General features: G+C 41.3%; 1 protein-coding gene across 1 annotated transcript in view; it reads right to left on the reverse strand.

The window, feature by feature from the left end:
• Nucleotides 1-15171, reverse strand: part of ADARB2 (adenosine deaminase, RNA specific B2 (inactive)) — a 303731-nt gene that overhangs the window by 37084 nt on the left and 251476 nt on the right. Inside the window, exon 5 of the mRNA XM_017819415.1 lies at nt 6252-6420. Coding sequence (XP_017674904.1) covers nt 6252-6420 — 169 coding nt within the window. The remainder of the gene's footprint in view (nt 1-6251; nt 6421-15171) is intronic.

Here is a 15171-nt window from a genome sequence, read left to right on the forward strand (position 1 = left end):
TCTTCGCAGTGGTTCAGCAGCTAGATGGGGACGCAGTGCACATATTCCATCAGCAACAGCTGCCCGGGAGGCCAAACCCTCCCAGTCCTGCCGTTTGCAGCAATAGCAGAGCATTAAGGCTTTGCCACTGTGCAGGTCCTCGGATGGGTTACATTTGGGAAGATATGGGTGATTTCTCTGACAGGCAGCTGCCTCTAATATGTACATTTGGATGATGGTCATGATTGCAATTCTGAAGGTGAAAATGTGATTAGTGAAATTATGATGAGACTCCTTTCTGTCTGATGGCCTGGTCCTTCCCTCAGAAATGCAAGGGTCTTTTTGTAGGAATATCTCTGAACAGAACAGCACCTGCAGGTAATGGTATTCTTGGGATGCTCTTAATAAGCGGGAATCCTACCCGTTTAATTCACTATAGGACAGCCCATTAACCAAGGCGATTTCTGCTGGTGTCTTTGCCTCCTGTTAGTGCAAACGGGTGCTTTCTACTCAGCCTTTGAGCAAGTCCTTGGCTTTAATCCAAGCTGCCTCTGCCTGTTTTCTCCCAGTGCAGCCTCTGTGCTATTGAAGCTGTTTGGCTGTCACTCTTCCATGGTTTGGGTGTTTTGTCATTTTTTGATGCCAGGATGCGTTTGCTGTCAGGAGGAATTTACAGGCACATTAGCTCGCCTGTCAGAGACAGGGAGCAACACTGGCTGCTGAGCTGGGGCCACCACATGCAGCTCCTTCATTTTCTGTTGGCTGTGGTGGAATTTCCCAACTGCACTAATTATATGAATGCCCTGATACAAGCCTAAGAATACAAGAATAAGATATCCATAAGTCCTGCTGCTTGGACTTTGGAGCAATTGCAGGTAGTTTTAAATAATTCACTGCAAAATCAGCTAGGAGAATACAAAGCTGTGCCATCCAAATGCCTGTTACTATTATGTTAAACCTCAGCAGAATCGGGGGGGGGGGGGGGTTGGGGGGGAGGGGGCAGCTTGCATTACTTAGAGACTGTTGCTATGTAAGGTTGGAGCAGTCATGCTTTGGGCTGGATTTCAGGAGTTTAGTGATCAGCTTCCATCCTGTTCTCACTGGTTATTGTTTTTCACTGATTAACCTTGCTCTCTTACCTCTCCCTGAGTACCAAGAAGGGTCTGCAGCCATTGTGGCTGACAGGTTGAGTGATAAGACAGCTGCTCTAAAAATAGATGGCAGGGCTGGAGGACTCTTTCCTCCAGGAGGTTGAGGTTCTTTGTATCACATATGGTCCTGACCTGCCTTCGGGATGGTTTTCTGGGAGCTGAACTCAAACATGAGATTCATTCCTGCACTGTGGATGAATAGGTTTAATAACAAAACTCTGAGAACGCTGTTGTAAACATTTGTGTTGCAAAGCCATCTGCCATGGCTTAGCAAAGATTCTTGTGGATGGGATGTTCAGGGTATTTCAAAGCCCAGGGGGACTCAGGGATCTTGTGAAAATTGTCCAGGTGAAGCATGAGATGTGCTTCTGCAAAGTGACTTCTACTCCAGCACCGGTACACTTCTGCCTTCCCTCTGGGATAGATGTTTTGAGCTGTGAGGGGGCAGATGACTTTGCAGTAGCTGTTCTTTGCAATCCCTTTCTCACAGCCATACACACCTGCACAAACCAAGGGAGAAAGAAGCCCACAGCGAGCCCACAGATTCAACTCATTCAGAGGGTGGCATAAAAGTGTCATTTTTGCATGCTGGCAGTCACTAAAAGAGGAGAATTTGTCCCTAAACCTTTGCCTGTTATGAATTCCTGTGGGAGAGTTAGGATTTGAGGCTGCTTCAAGAGGAACATTTTGGAATGTGTGAAATTCTAATCTTCTGCTAAAGTCCATTATTTAGCATAACACATCTATGTTTTGAGCTGACTTCAAGAAGATACTTAAGCACATACTTATGGTTTAATATACATGAAGCATTTTGGTGAAACAAGGTCTAAGAAGCAGAGGACCTGTTTTTAGCATGTAAATGTATGTGTGGGAAGTTTCTGGTACTACATACTATGACACATCATCCTAGAGAAACTAACAGCAGATTTAAAAGGAAGGAGCTGTGTTCATGAAGAAATAGTAGATGTATAACAAGCAGCTGGTTTTTCTGGGAAAAAACCCCTGAACTCTACTGGATTAAGACTATTCTTTGCTTTTTATTTATAAAATAAATAGTGGTTTGCGTCTGACTTGCTGGAACAGTTTACTTTCTGGTAAAATCATCTCTCTAGCACCTGCAGGGCCACTGCAGCAGCAAGCTTACTGTGGTGCTGATTTATTTTCTTTAAAAAAATAAGAGTTGGACTTTCTTTTCTTCCCTATTGGCCAGTTGGTATAAATAATGCCACTGAGATCAGTGTGAATTTTCCTGCCATCATTGCAAGAGAATTGGACTGTGGTATTTGTGTGCTTTTTGATGGTGATTTTTAGAAAAAAACTTCTCAAAAGGTCTTTCTTGTCCTTCTTTTGTACATCAGAAAATTTACGTCTTACTTCTCATCTCTTTCGTGAAAATCTTGAGAACTGGAGGATTATGGTTGTCATAAAAATGAAATCTGGGAGGGCTAAGAGTTTTAATCAGACAGGTTAGAAGCTGTCAGGTTTTAGTCGTGCTTTTAGCTTTTATTTAACTCAAGCTTTAGACAATGAATTGTTGAAAGAAAGTTTCCTTTTGAAGTATTTGTTGCTCTTGCTTCTTAGAGAGGATAAAGTTCCCATTCTGGAACTCTTTCCCCAAAAAAGTCAGGAAAGCCACACCTCTAACATTTAGCAATAAGGAGAGAAGGGGAAAAAATAATTTATATGTTGCTGAAACTTTGGCTTGTAAATGGAATTGTTCTGCAGCTTAAATATGTGAAGATGTTGCCTTATTCTCTCTTTATAGAAATGGAAAAAAAATTGCCCCAGTACATGGCAATTAATCTCACCCACAACAGATACTTATGTAGTATAGACACATGATAGTCCCACCTCACAGACGCCAATTTCTCCCCACTGGGGATAAAAGGATCCTTGAGGATCAGGGTCACATTTAACTGCCAAGAAGTAAATTTAATTCAGTGAATCTGTGTCTCCTGGCCATTAGTTTTATATCCTGGCTCTTTCTTTCTCCAGCCTGCTTGTCGCTGCTCTTAGAAGCCTTCATGTTACACTCAGACAAGTAGGTGTTTTGCTTTCAATGAGATCAATGGTAGTATTTGTAAATTCTGGAAAAGAGGGTCCTTTTCAAGGACAGCATAATATAGAAAAATAACTCTTGCACTGGAAGTTCCTGAAGTTTGAAATCCAGCTGCAGAGACCAGTTAAAGTAGGTAGGCTTGGTGGGAGGCAGTTGTGTGGAAAATAGGAAATAATCTCCAAAGAACAAACTTGCCTGTTTCATAGTGAGTGGTGGAAAATTCAAGCTCTTTGGGTCAAGAACAATACTTTCATTGTCTGTTTGGGTTGGGGAACCATCTTTTTTATCTCAGTTCATATATGACTTTGTACAACAGGTTCCTGGCCTGGGAGAGGACTTTTATTTGGGCTAGGTTATTGCAAATGCATTACAATGCAGAAGCCATATTTATGTTTCCTCCAAGCCTGAAGTGGTGTGCAGGGAGTCCCAGTGGAGCTGAGCTAACATGTTTGTCCTGAAAAGCCTGTTCTTTTAGCTATACAGGAGCACCAGGTGTTTTCTCTGGCAATAGGAGATGTCTTTTTCTAGAGAAAAGGGGTAAATGTGACTTCAATATGCAGAAAATGCATTTTTTATTTAATTTTGAAATACCCCATTTTCTCATCATATGATGAAGCTCCCAATGATGGCATGTAGCAATAAATATTAGAATTGAATCACAGAATCATAGAGTATATCCTAACACACAGTTTTGCTTCCCCATGGACTTTAGGGAAGCAAAATCTGATTTGACAGTATCTCCAGCTCTGTCTTTCAAAGGTGCTTAGCCTTGACAATTTTGGTTGAGATTTTTATTGTGTGTGCTGGTCAGGGCAGCGGTGGTGCCTGGTCTTGGCTCAACAGAGAGCGATTTGAAGTTATTGTGAACAGAGCTTTTGCTGCACAGAGGATTCTCTTAACAAAAGACTGTTAACATTGATCCAAATAAAATAATAATATGACTGAACACGTTAAGGACGTGGATCAATACAAGTTTAAGATACAATGTTAGCACTTGTTTCCCAAGAGACCATAGCACAAAGCAAGTACTAGGGCTGCTACACTGCTGAAAACATAATAATTTAATGTAAACTTGAAAGCAATTCAGAAATAGAGAAAATATTATTTTTGATTAAACCCTTCAATGCTCTTGTCCCTCTTTGTTAGCCAAACTCATGTACTCAATATACTCTCTTGCCTTCCACTCCAACCTGAAGTGAAAATAACCATTATTCCTATTATTGTTGCTTCAGTGCAATAGTATCACAAGTGCTTACAAGAACACAAAATCCTGTTTAGATTAATCCTTGTGTCTTTGACCTGATGCAAAACCTTCTGGAGTCAAAGGAAGTTTTTGCACTGAGGTTAATGGCCTTCAGAAAAGGTCACATGAATTTGCACACAAGAATGGAGGGCAGAAGAATGACCTATAGAGAAGGGTTTTTTTTTTTTTTTTTGATTTCTTTCCTCGCTTCCTTCATTCCTTGGTTCCTTCCATATAATAACTGCCACCTCAGCTTCACTTCCGCTCAGTTTCCATAGGATCATAGGATAATTCAGGCTGGTAAGGACCTTAGGCCTCTAGCCCAACCTCCTTCTCAAAATAGTATGACAGGTTGCTCAAGGCTTTATCCACTCAGGTTTTGAAAATGTCCAAGACAGGAAGGAGGCTGCACAGCCCTGCTGATTGACCCGTCCCACTGTTTGCCTATTCCTATGAGGAAAATTAATCCTCATACTCAGACTGAACTTCTCTTGTTTTAGTGTGTGCCTCTTGTCTGTCACCTTCCCACTGCACACCTCGGTAAAGATGTCAGCTCTGTTGTGTTGCTGACATATGTTCTGCTGGGTCTGCCATCCCACCTCCAGGCTGAACAGGTCCAGATCCATCAGCCCTTCCATGCAGCCCAAGTGCTCTGGCTCCTGAGCATCTGGACAGCCCTCACTGAGTCCATGTAAGATGGTTGATGTCTTTCCTTTACTGGGTGACCCAAAACTGCACATAATATTGTAGATAGTCTACAATAGTCTACATAGTCTAATGAGTGCTGATTAGTGGTGGAGGATCACATCCCTTGTCTGACTCTTCATACTTCCAGGGATCCTGTTGACCCTCTCTTCTGCCAGGCACACTACTCTTTGACATCCATCTTTCTATGAACCCTATCTATTTTCAGCAGAGCTGCTCCCCAGCCTGTATTGTTGCAGGTCATTCTTTCCTCCTTGGTGTGAGAATTTGACAGAAAACTCAACAAGGACAAATGCAAAGTTCCTACTGGTCCAGTCCTCCAGTTTGCCTGGATGACAGATCAACCCTCAAGAATATTGGCTGGTCCCCTGCACATTTTAGTGTCCTCTACAAAGCTTAAAAACAAGCACTACACGACCTTTTACAGATTGTTGGTAGACATGATCAGCGAGGTACCAACACAGACTTCTGCAGTACCCCACTTATTACCATCTTCCAGGCTGTGTATGACCTATTAACCATTTACATGGTTACCAGGTGGATTTGGCTGAAGAGAGTATCAATAATTCCACTGTAATGGTTCTACATGCTATAACATTTTAAGACATCATAAAGAAGGAGTGAGTGATAGCATCTTACACTTTGGCACAAAGTTTACTGTGCTGTTAACACTCATCGGTTCTCTAGTGAGTCAATGAAGGTATTAATGATCAATAAATCACTTCCTTGAGATCTTTCAGAAGCAGCAAGGAAGATGGGGAAATGGCTGCAGTGAGCAAAATGACCCCCTTCCAGTCTCTGGCCAGTGAATGATGCTAATAAGTCTGCACATAAAGATTTGTACAGAATCATCAGGCTTCATAAAGCCGTACTTTATGAGTCATGTCTAATCGCTACTGAAAGAAAATCAGCTGAAGTTAAGGAGCTCATGACCCAACACTTTAGACTATCTAAGTCTCATTTATTTTTCTGTGCAGTGTATTGGTCCTTCATCACCTAAAGACTCAGAAACAATGACATATAGAAACAAATAGTTCAATTGTCTGGAGGACAGATCGATCTGTGCCTCTGAAGGCCATATAACAGTCCCCAAAAAACAACAGAACTCAGTTACCTTAAGTGCAGCTCCAGCTGTGAGTAGAGGAAGTGAACAAATGCCCTTCTTGCCAAAATTTCTGCATGGCAGTCATTGACCGCAAGCCCTTGGTCGTTAATGTATTCCCCATTTATACATTTGGTACCCGATGACAGCACAATAACCTGAGCTTGCCTGATGTCCAAACCTGTAGGAAGAAAAACAAAAAGGTTGTGAAAGTTGCCGGGTGTGAGTATGATATCATGATTGTTAAAGTTCTCACAGCCCACGTTTTGATGTGGCAGCCAGACAGCCCTAATAGGATGCTTGTTAAGGTGATGATACGGCCTCTGGAACATGCGGGAATCTCACATCTCTGTGTTATTAGAATAATAAGGGCTCTATTTCAATCTTGCTGCTAATTCCAAGATAAAAGCTCACCATGAAGTTTACTTGTTAAATCAATAACTACATCATAGGAGAGCATATGCTGTAGGGAGGTAATAAAGATCTCCTGCAGTGCTGATAAATGGCCAGGTTTTTATGAACTGTTGAAGACATTTTCTAGTGGGAACACACACTCCCTGTAATGTTAGGTTTCATTGCTATTGCACTATAAGTAGTAAATAAAATGCAAGTAACATTTCTGGAGCTGGTCTTTAAAAAATGCCAAGAAAAAAAACAGATCTGACTTCCAGTCCAGTTTACTTTTAGTTTCTCTGAGAGCAGCTATATTGGTGCCCTTTTCACTGTGATCTCAGGGATGGAGCATTCATTACTGAGATCAGCTTTGTTCCTCTGTTGCCTCTTTGGATAATGGTGATGGCAATTGAAAGATGTGCCTTTTTTAGTCCAGATAGACACTTTCTAGGATTAAATCCTAATTTCATTGGAGTCAGTGGCAAAATGCTTACAGACTTTTCTATGATGTTACTTCCATTTTAGAAAAGCTTTAGGAATTATTTTACAGAGTCACCAATATTATTTTTTCTTATGATGAAGCCTATTGAATTAGCAGAAAAAATGAAAAACTGCAGTGAGTTTTTGGGTTAGCAGCACCGTAGCTGGGACCATGTTCTCTTGTAAAATCCATTGATGCTATATAAGAAAAAAGCTGAATAGAGAAGGAAACTATATTTTAAACATAATGGGCTGGTGCAGCCAATGATTCCCCACTTAGTAAATGTGGTCAACAGTACTTCATAATCTCCACACAGCACTGGGACTAGTAGTGGATGACATGGTGTAGCACTGTTGTCATGCTTAATGTATATAATTGCAAGAGATACCAAAATTATTTCACACCTATATCAGGATAAAAACGACATCAGTTTAGTAGTATTGTGGAATTGCAGCATTGTGACATTTGTAGGAGAGGTATAACTATTGTGAAAAATTCAGTTAATCACATCTGACCCCCTGGTTGCAACAGTCTCATAGAGAAGTTGTTGTAAGTCTTGGTGATGAAGTACACAGCACTGTATGCCTGTGCTGAAAGTTCAGTCTCTATTTGTTACTGTAAATGTGGCCCTAAAAAAGTGTTTGGGAGTATCTATTAGAAAAAAAAATAAAAAAGAAGAGCTGGAAGTCTTAAACCCCAAGCAGTGAAGATGGGAGCACATGGGAAAGATACAGAGGAGAAACGGAGTTACAAAGACTTTGTGTTTACTTGTTTTGTTACTATGTATGAGTTGAGTTGGACAAATGACAAATGTACTTTCCCTACAAAGAAAAGTGTCTATACTCTGTACATTAAAATTGCTTTGCTTTAGGGTCACTGCTTTAATGAGAAAAAAAAAGGTTATCTTAGATTGATGCATGTCCGTCTAGTTAACTGTGTCTTTCTCGTGGACTAACATCAAACATTTCACAAGGCACTGCCTGCCACAGAGGCATTTGAGTCCCACTCAGCATCTCAAAAAAGTAATGTATACTTTCCTGAACCGTATATAGTATTTTCCTGGTTGGAAGGTTCACAAAAAGAATCAGCTAATTTTTTTTTCTATTTTACTTGTTTGCCAACATAGACAGAGTCTTATTTTCCTCAGTGCAGCAGGAGTACACCAGGAGGCAATTCCCTTGTACAGAAACCCGTGAGCCTCTCTGCCTACCACTGAGGACCTCTGTCAATATCCTTCTCAGGGCAGTGAGACCAACTGCTTCCTTCTCCTTACATTCCCCTGGTGTGCCTCCTCCTCTCCCCCTTCACCTCTCAGTCAAAGCACCAGGCTCTGCAAATACAAAGCAAACCATCTGGGGAAGCCCTCCTGCTCTTCTGCTCTCCGGGAGCCATACCTTCTTCACCCCTCCCAATCAGTCCAGTACACAGTGTTATGTCTTTTATTATTTCAGACATTTTATCCATAAATAAACTTAACTCTTTTTCTCTTCTCATCTGAGGGTAATTGGATGAATGCACACAGGATTTTCTATAAGATCTGGACTTAGCTACAAATGAAACAGAAAAGCATCCAACACCTATTTAATGCAGCAATAAAATGAAACCCTCTGATATTGTTTGCTATCACAATGTCCACCTGCACAGCAATAGCCAGTGTGCTTAGGGTGCTAATTTTTGAGTGAATTAACTCCATATGTTAGCTTTCAGTGATATGGGGCCCCAGTAGGTAGTCATGTGTGGACACAGCCTGAGGAGTCTGCCAGTCCTGGCAAAGTGCAGTTGTTTGCAGAACATCACTTAAATGTTGCCTGGGGCTGGAGGCAACGGTTTCCAAGAATTTGCAGAAGCAATCTGAGTGTTAAACATTAAAAATCTCCATGTATTTTCCATTTACAATGTCAGAAAATAATCCATGTTCCTCTGTGCTCAGAAATACCCAAGAGTTATGTCTCACTGCTATGGCACTGAGAAACACAGGTGTGCATGACTTATGCATTAGCTCTGAAATATTTACACCTCACTGGGGAGCCAAATGGGGAAAGTGATCTGTGACCAACATAGCACCATTCAGTGCTGCCTGTGAGGGCACCCAGAATTATGAGAAATACTTCCAACAACCTGACAGTTGCCCGACGTGTTCAGGAGCATCTATGCTAGCAGATTGTCCTCTAGCATGCCTTGTTTTGTACATACACAGAGTTGGAGTTTTATCCCCTGTGAACTGCTTGATATTATTTCCAGTGAGCATGGGAGGAATTTTTCTCTGAGAATAAGACACGTGATCCCTAGCTGATGAAGGCGAATTTTAGCTTTGAGTAATCACATTGACATTTTAGGCAGCATTTCCAACTCTGGAGCCTAGATACTTGCTTCAGTGATTCAGAATTAATAGGCACTTCTGTACATTTGTCTGTTTTGCGTTAAACCCAGTAATTACTAACTCTTGTTATTAATGTTTACTTCCTATTCTATTTTGCCTGCAGAATACTTCAAATTTCTCAAGTCATTTCTATTTACGAAAGTAAAGCTACCCCCTAAACATTGATTGATTTAACCTCAGACATATAGCAGATCTAGACTGTGCACAAAATCAAATCATGCCAGGAAAGCTACAGCTTTGTGAGTGGGTAAACCCTACTACTAGCAGTAGCTGGCACCACCAGCCATATGGCACCTTCCCCACTTAGTGTCGTACAGAAGGCTAGGACCCTAGACCAAGATTGCTCTCTGCAGGACCCATGTTCTTACTGAGGGGAGTCAATCTCAGATGAAAGATCCAGGGACCTAACTGTGCTCAGGTTATTTGACAAACAAGGAGAAATGGGCTACATTATTACGACCTTAACTCCTGATCCAATGATCGTCAGAGTTCATGAGTCATTTCCTACCCTCGCTGCCTTCTGCAAAGTAATGTCTGAGAAGACATTAGGTTAAAAGTAACTAGTGAACAATTTATAACACACACCTGCATTAGGTTTCTATTATTTGCCTAAAGACTTCTAATGGTTTTCAATTTGAAAAGGAAATGGAGCAGGGGAAAGAAAATTGGGGAGCTGTGTCAGCATAGTGGCTGAGTCCTGGATAACACCCTGTTGTTGAGGACAGCTGAGAGAGCAGGAAGGAAATTCACCACCTTTTGTCTTCACAAATTTTGTCAATTAATTAGTTGCATTATAGAACAAAAATATATCCATAAATGACGCATTGCCTTTGATCACAGAGTCAGTCTAATGATCTGGTGAGGTGATGAGTCTTTCTGGTGTTCTACTGCAAGCCTGAGCCCACCATGGGATCTAGAGGCAGGGTCTCCTCTCACAGCCAGGGAGGGGCAACCTGGAACCCCCTAATATTAATTTTTTTTGTGATAGCACAGACTTTCACATCAGAGCCAAGCTGTAGAAAAGAAACTGGGTTTTACTGTAAGCTATTTTCAGTTTGCTGACACCAATGATGAGACTAATTTCAGCTGTTCTGGATAACTAGAGTTGAGATGTCCATAGCTGAGCTAATTGCTGTAGACTTTCTTTATAGTCAAAGGGGAGGAACTTTCCTAAGAGGTGATTCATCTGGCCTAGTTCAGATACTTGCTTTTGGATAGTCTGCATTATACCTCAGTATTGCCAGCTTCTCTTCATGGACCCTGAACACCTGTAGAAAGCCAGCAGAAGTACAGCTTTCTGCACTGTAGACAGATGCTTTTACTGAGATTTCTCTAATTACAAGTAAATATAATTTACCAATCAAAATACCAATCAAAACCCCTCAAATCATAAGAGGGCAAGCAGGACAAATTTGCGGCCTTTAAAACATTTTTCCTTCCTTAAGTTTAAACTTTTTGAGTTTTTTTTTTCAGCTTCCCCCCCCCCCCGAACAATTAAGGATAATTGTATCAATATTGATATATTCATGGATAGTCATATTGCCTTGAGCTGAGCTATTACACACAGAAAGCAAACAGTGCTATCTTCCCTACATGACCTCCCAAAACACGAGTCCTGCAGCCACAGAGCTTGCAGAAGAAATGATTCAGAAAGATGCTGACAGAAGTGACAGTAAGCAAAAAAATATGAAGGCTTGCTCAGCAGATAAGTTGGATATGGAGAACTGGATGACATCTTACAGACTACAGTTATGAGCTGGGCTTTTTCAAGTCAGTCATGGCTATAAACTAAAAATGTTTACACCCATCTCGGAGACACAGCTCTACCAATGAAACAAGTGAGTTTTGGCTAGTCTAGTCAATGTTTCCACTGATTTTAATAGTTACCCTCACTTCTAGTGTGCTGTGATCATTAAGACCTTCCATAATATAGAATTTGTGGCCCTGCATATTTATGTGTTGGAAACAGAGAATCAAAATCACCAGGTAATCACAAGAGGTGTTACATGCAATCAGAAAACTGAATCACACTGGCTGCTGGCTGTGTTTTGGAGAACTCCTGTGACACTCATTGAGCTTAATTCACATTGAACAGGATGAAGTTTACAACTGCTAATGCCAGAGTTCAGCTGGGATCACACTTTGGCTTCTCAGCATCTGGCACAGCACATGAAGAAACACCAGTCAGTGTGCAAGCGACTATTGCACTGCATGTTTTAGGCACTGCTAGTGGAGGGTGATATCTATCTTCTTTTTCGACATGACACCGTGAAGACAACTCACTGCTCAAAATGTATTAATTTTAAATTAGAAAAAAATAATCAGAAAAATCAGGTTTGATTAACTAAAAAAACCCCGCCTCTTTCATTGGGTGGGAGACAACTTACGCAAAATCCTACATTGTAAAAAGGAAAGCCAGAAATAATGATAGTGTAACATCAGCCCTTGTGAATAATTCATGGGATACAATTTCATGTTATTTTAAATGGTGCTGCTTCTCTCTCTGATAAGCAATAATTTTATGCTCTTTCTTTACCTTTTTTAACAAATCAGTCAAAAGGATTGTCTATTGTTATCTGCAAAAAAGTGTATTTGGAATAATTTTCAAGGCAGCTTAATTGAGCTCTGATCACAGAGGAGTTTTTTTCTTTTTTAATACCCTCTACTCATAGCTGAATAAGTTCAGGTTTCCATTTCAGGTTTGTTTAGGGAAGGAAAATTTCTTGATGTTACATAGCACTGACAAGTCTTGCATTATTTTCTCTTATCTTCTTCCCTGGCAGCTCTACCACATCCTTAGAATGGCTTTAATTTTGTAATAAGAGATAGTCAAGACATGAAAGGGCAGTGATGCTGGAAAAGCTGCCTGCAGGGACACGCCGTGGACTCAGTCCCACATCCCACTGTCCCAAGGCAGGTCCCTGAGCCCATGCAGAGCCCTGCAGGGACTGTGCTGCCAGGCTGTGGAATGCTGCTCAACACCCTGGGAGTGGGCAATGTCCCATTGAAAATACTTCTGCAAAAGAGGCAAAGAGCTCTTCTCATCTTCTCCCTCAAAAAAATCAGGAAAAGGACACATTTATCTGGAAGTTGAAACCATTGTCTCTGTATGTTATTTATTGCACTGCGGGTAGGTCTATGGTTAGAAGTGAGGGGTGTGTTTATCCAGGTCCATTAGTCCATTTGCCCTGCAGCTTGGTGATGCATTTACAACGCCCTCTATTCTGAGGTTTCAAGAGGAGTGAAATCAAAATGTCTGTGCAAGGAAGGAGCTGAGGACTGAGGGATTGGTGTGTGACATGTTGTACCTTGTCTTTCAGTTTCGATGTAGAATATGCACTCCTGACACAGGGAGCTCTGCTGTCCCCAGCTCTGCATGGAGAGCAAAACCACACTTGTGACTCCAAAAATAATGAATATGTGGCCATAAGAGAAGAACTGTGTACAGCAGGCATGACTGGCAGTATGCATACATCTATTACCAGCATGCATTTTTCTACCAGCCATAAAGACTCTGCTGCAGCTCAGTTTTTTCTGTCTATTTTCTGTTGTATCAGTGGTGGTGACTGTGATCATTTCAGTGACAAGCAGCAGCCTGGAACTTCAGGGAGCAACCTGTCTGTATCCCATGGCTTGCAACTAGGTGCTCTGAAGAGCAGCCCTGAGGTGGATGGGAGCAGCTGATGTGAAGTGGCTGACTAAAGTCTGGGAAGAAAGAAATTATGTTAAGGGTTTATGAAAAGTAATAGCAGAAGTCTGAACAAAAGGCAAATACACAGATAGCAAATAATAGGAATGAAGAAGTGGCTAGCAGTGAAGTTACAGATATTTGGGGTTATCAATTGAACATAGTCTGTGAAATGCTGGAGTTGCACAGGGATTTCTTTTCCTGACATCAAACTGTGGGTTGTGTGGAACTGAATATATTGTATTTCTGTGGAAAGAGAGGGTTTAGAGGGAGCCTCTGAGAGCTTCATATTTTCTTCCTTTATTAATGTGTTGAGTAATCCTGCCTCTGACCGCACTGCCTAGGGAAGGTTTTTCTTTGCAATGGCCTTCATCTTTATCAGTGAAGGAGCAGGGGCAGAGTCATGGTCCTCTCTGCCCTGATCTCTGACCCCCCTGTGCTGGGAACAAGAGCTAGGGTATTGTCTGAGAGTGGCTGTGGCTCTCCTTTCACAGCCAGGTATGGTAAATTTTCCCTCAAACCATGGATGTGTGTCTGTGCGTGTGCATTATTTGTAAACAAATTCCAAATTCAGCTCCTCTGGAAGAAAAATCCCTTTCTGACACAAGCCCATTTTGTACTGTTTGATCACATCATGGGTGCCTGACAAAGGATGCTTGCACTAATCCATTTTGCAAGATACTCCTATGCAGGTCTTTCCATTAAGCCTCATACAAAAGATGGATTTCCCAGTTCGAAAAAGAATGGCAAGGAGATTGCCAAAGTGGATGTGAATCAAAAAACAGAGGCAAAACTGCTGGGCCTGAAGAGAATAGTGAAAAGCAGGAAAGACTACAAAAATTAAATATACAAACTATGAACATGGTGTAAGTGTTTCTGAGTACCTGAAAGGTGAGAGGTGGGTACTAAATTTAGACCAGTGCAACTGAGGTCCTGAGATGACATCAAAGAAAATAAAAGTCAGGCTGAATAACTGGTGAAAATTATTAGCAATGAGATCCATTAGGCTTGAATGGTCTCCCAAGGTAGTGTTGAAAGCCCCATTGCTAATTGATTCATTTAAATCTAGACTGGAAAAAGCACTTGGGAACGCACCACAGGGAACAATCTTGCGCTTGCAGGGAAATGGACTGGACGACTTCGTGGTCTTTCCGAGTTCTAATTTCTATGGTCCATTTCTTTCCTCCCCTCACTGGATGGAAAGGATGAAATCCCATCAGCTTTGCTTCTGAGGAGTGTGGAAGGAGACAGTGCTTGAAAGCACCCGTGCCCTTTGTCTTCCCTTCCTTTCCTCAATGTGGGTTTTGGAAATCCAGAGGGGGAGGAGGCAGAGTCAGGCCAAGCCCCTGCGTGCTTCATCCTGATACAAAATCCTTGAGGATTTTTTTTTAACCTAAATTGTTAGTGGCATAATCAAGTTATTTGAGGGTCCTTTCTTTTCATGTGAATTTGAACAGTGTCTTTCTCTTCAGGAAGAGAGCTGTGTAGGGGCTTACACATAATTCTTAATTTTTAAACAGGACTGTACTGCACTTTTCTTGCCAGGTCCTGACTGTGGATATTGGTGTTTTCTCTAATAAATGCTCTGCCACCGATATCTGAGCATTAAGTAAATTGACAGTCTTATATAGTAGTAAGGTCCTTAATTGCAGTGAGAAAGGATGAAATCCTAAATGTGGATTTTGGCAGATAAGTGCAGGAGGAACTTAATCCTTTTTTTTTTTTTTTAATCCTAGATGTACTTGGATCTAAAAGAATCTTCCTATGTGTTTTAGTAGGCCAGTAAGGTGAAAGAAATGGTTGCTGTCACCAAGCCTTTATTCACCAAAGAAACTACTGTATTTAGGATGACATGCACTCTTGGTATTGAGACTGGGACAACTTCCAGTTTGGCTTGTCACAGAGCAGAATGAAAGTCTGACCTTGCCAGCTCCTTGCTTGACACACTTAGGAAACAAAAGTGCCTATTTTTAATTTTCATGTTTTATGC

The sequence above is a fragment of the Lepidothrix coronata genome, unplaced genomic scaffold (genome assembly GCF_001604755.1).
Source record: "Lepidothrix coronata isolate B3197 unplaced genomic scaffold, Lepidothrix_coronata-1.0 Scaffold74, whole genome shotgun sequence".
NCBI classification, from domain to species: domain Eukaryota; kingdom Metazoa; phylum Chordata; class Aves; order Passeriformes; family Pipridae; genus Lepidothrix; species Lepidothrix coronata.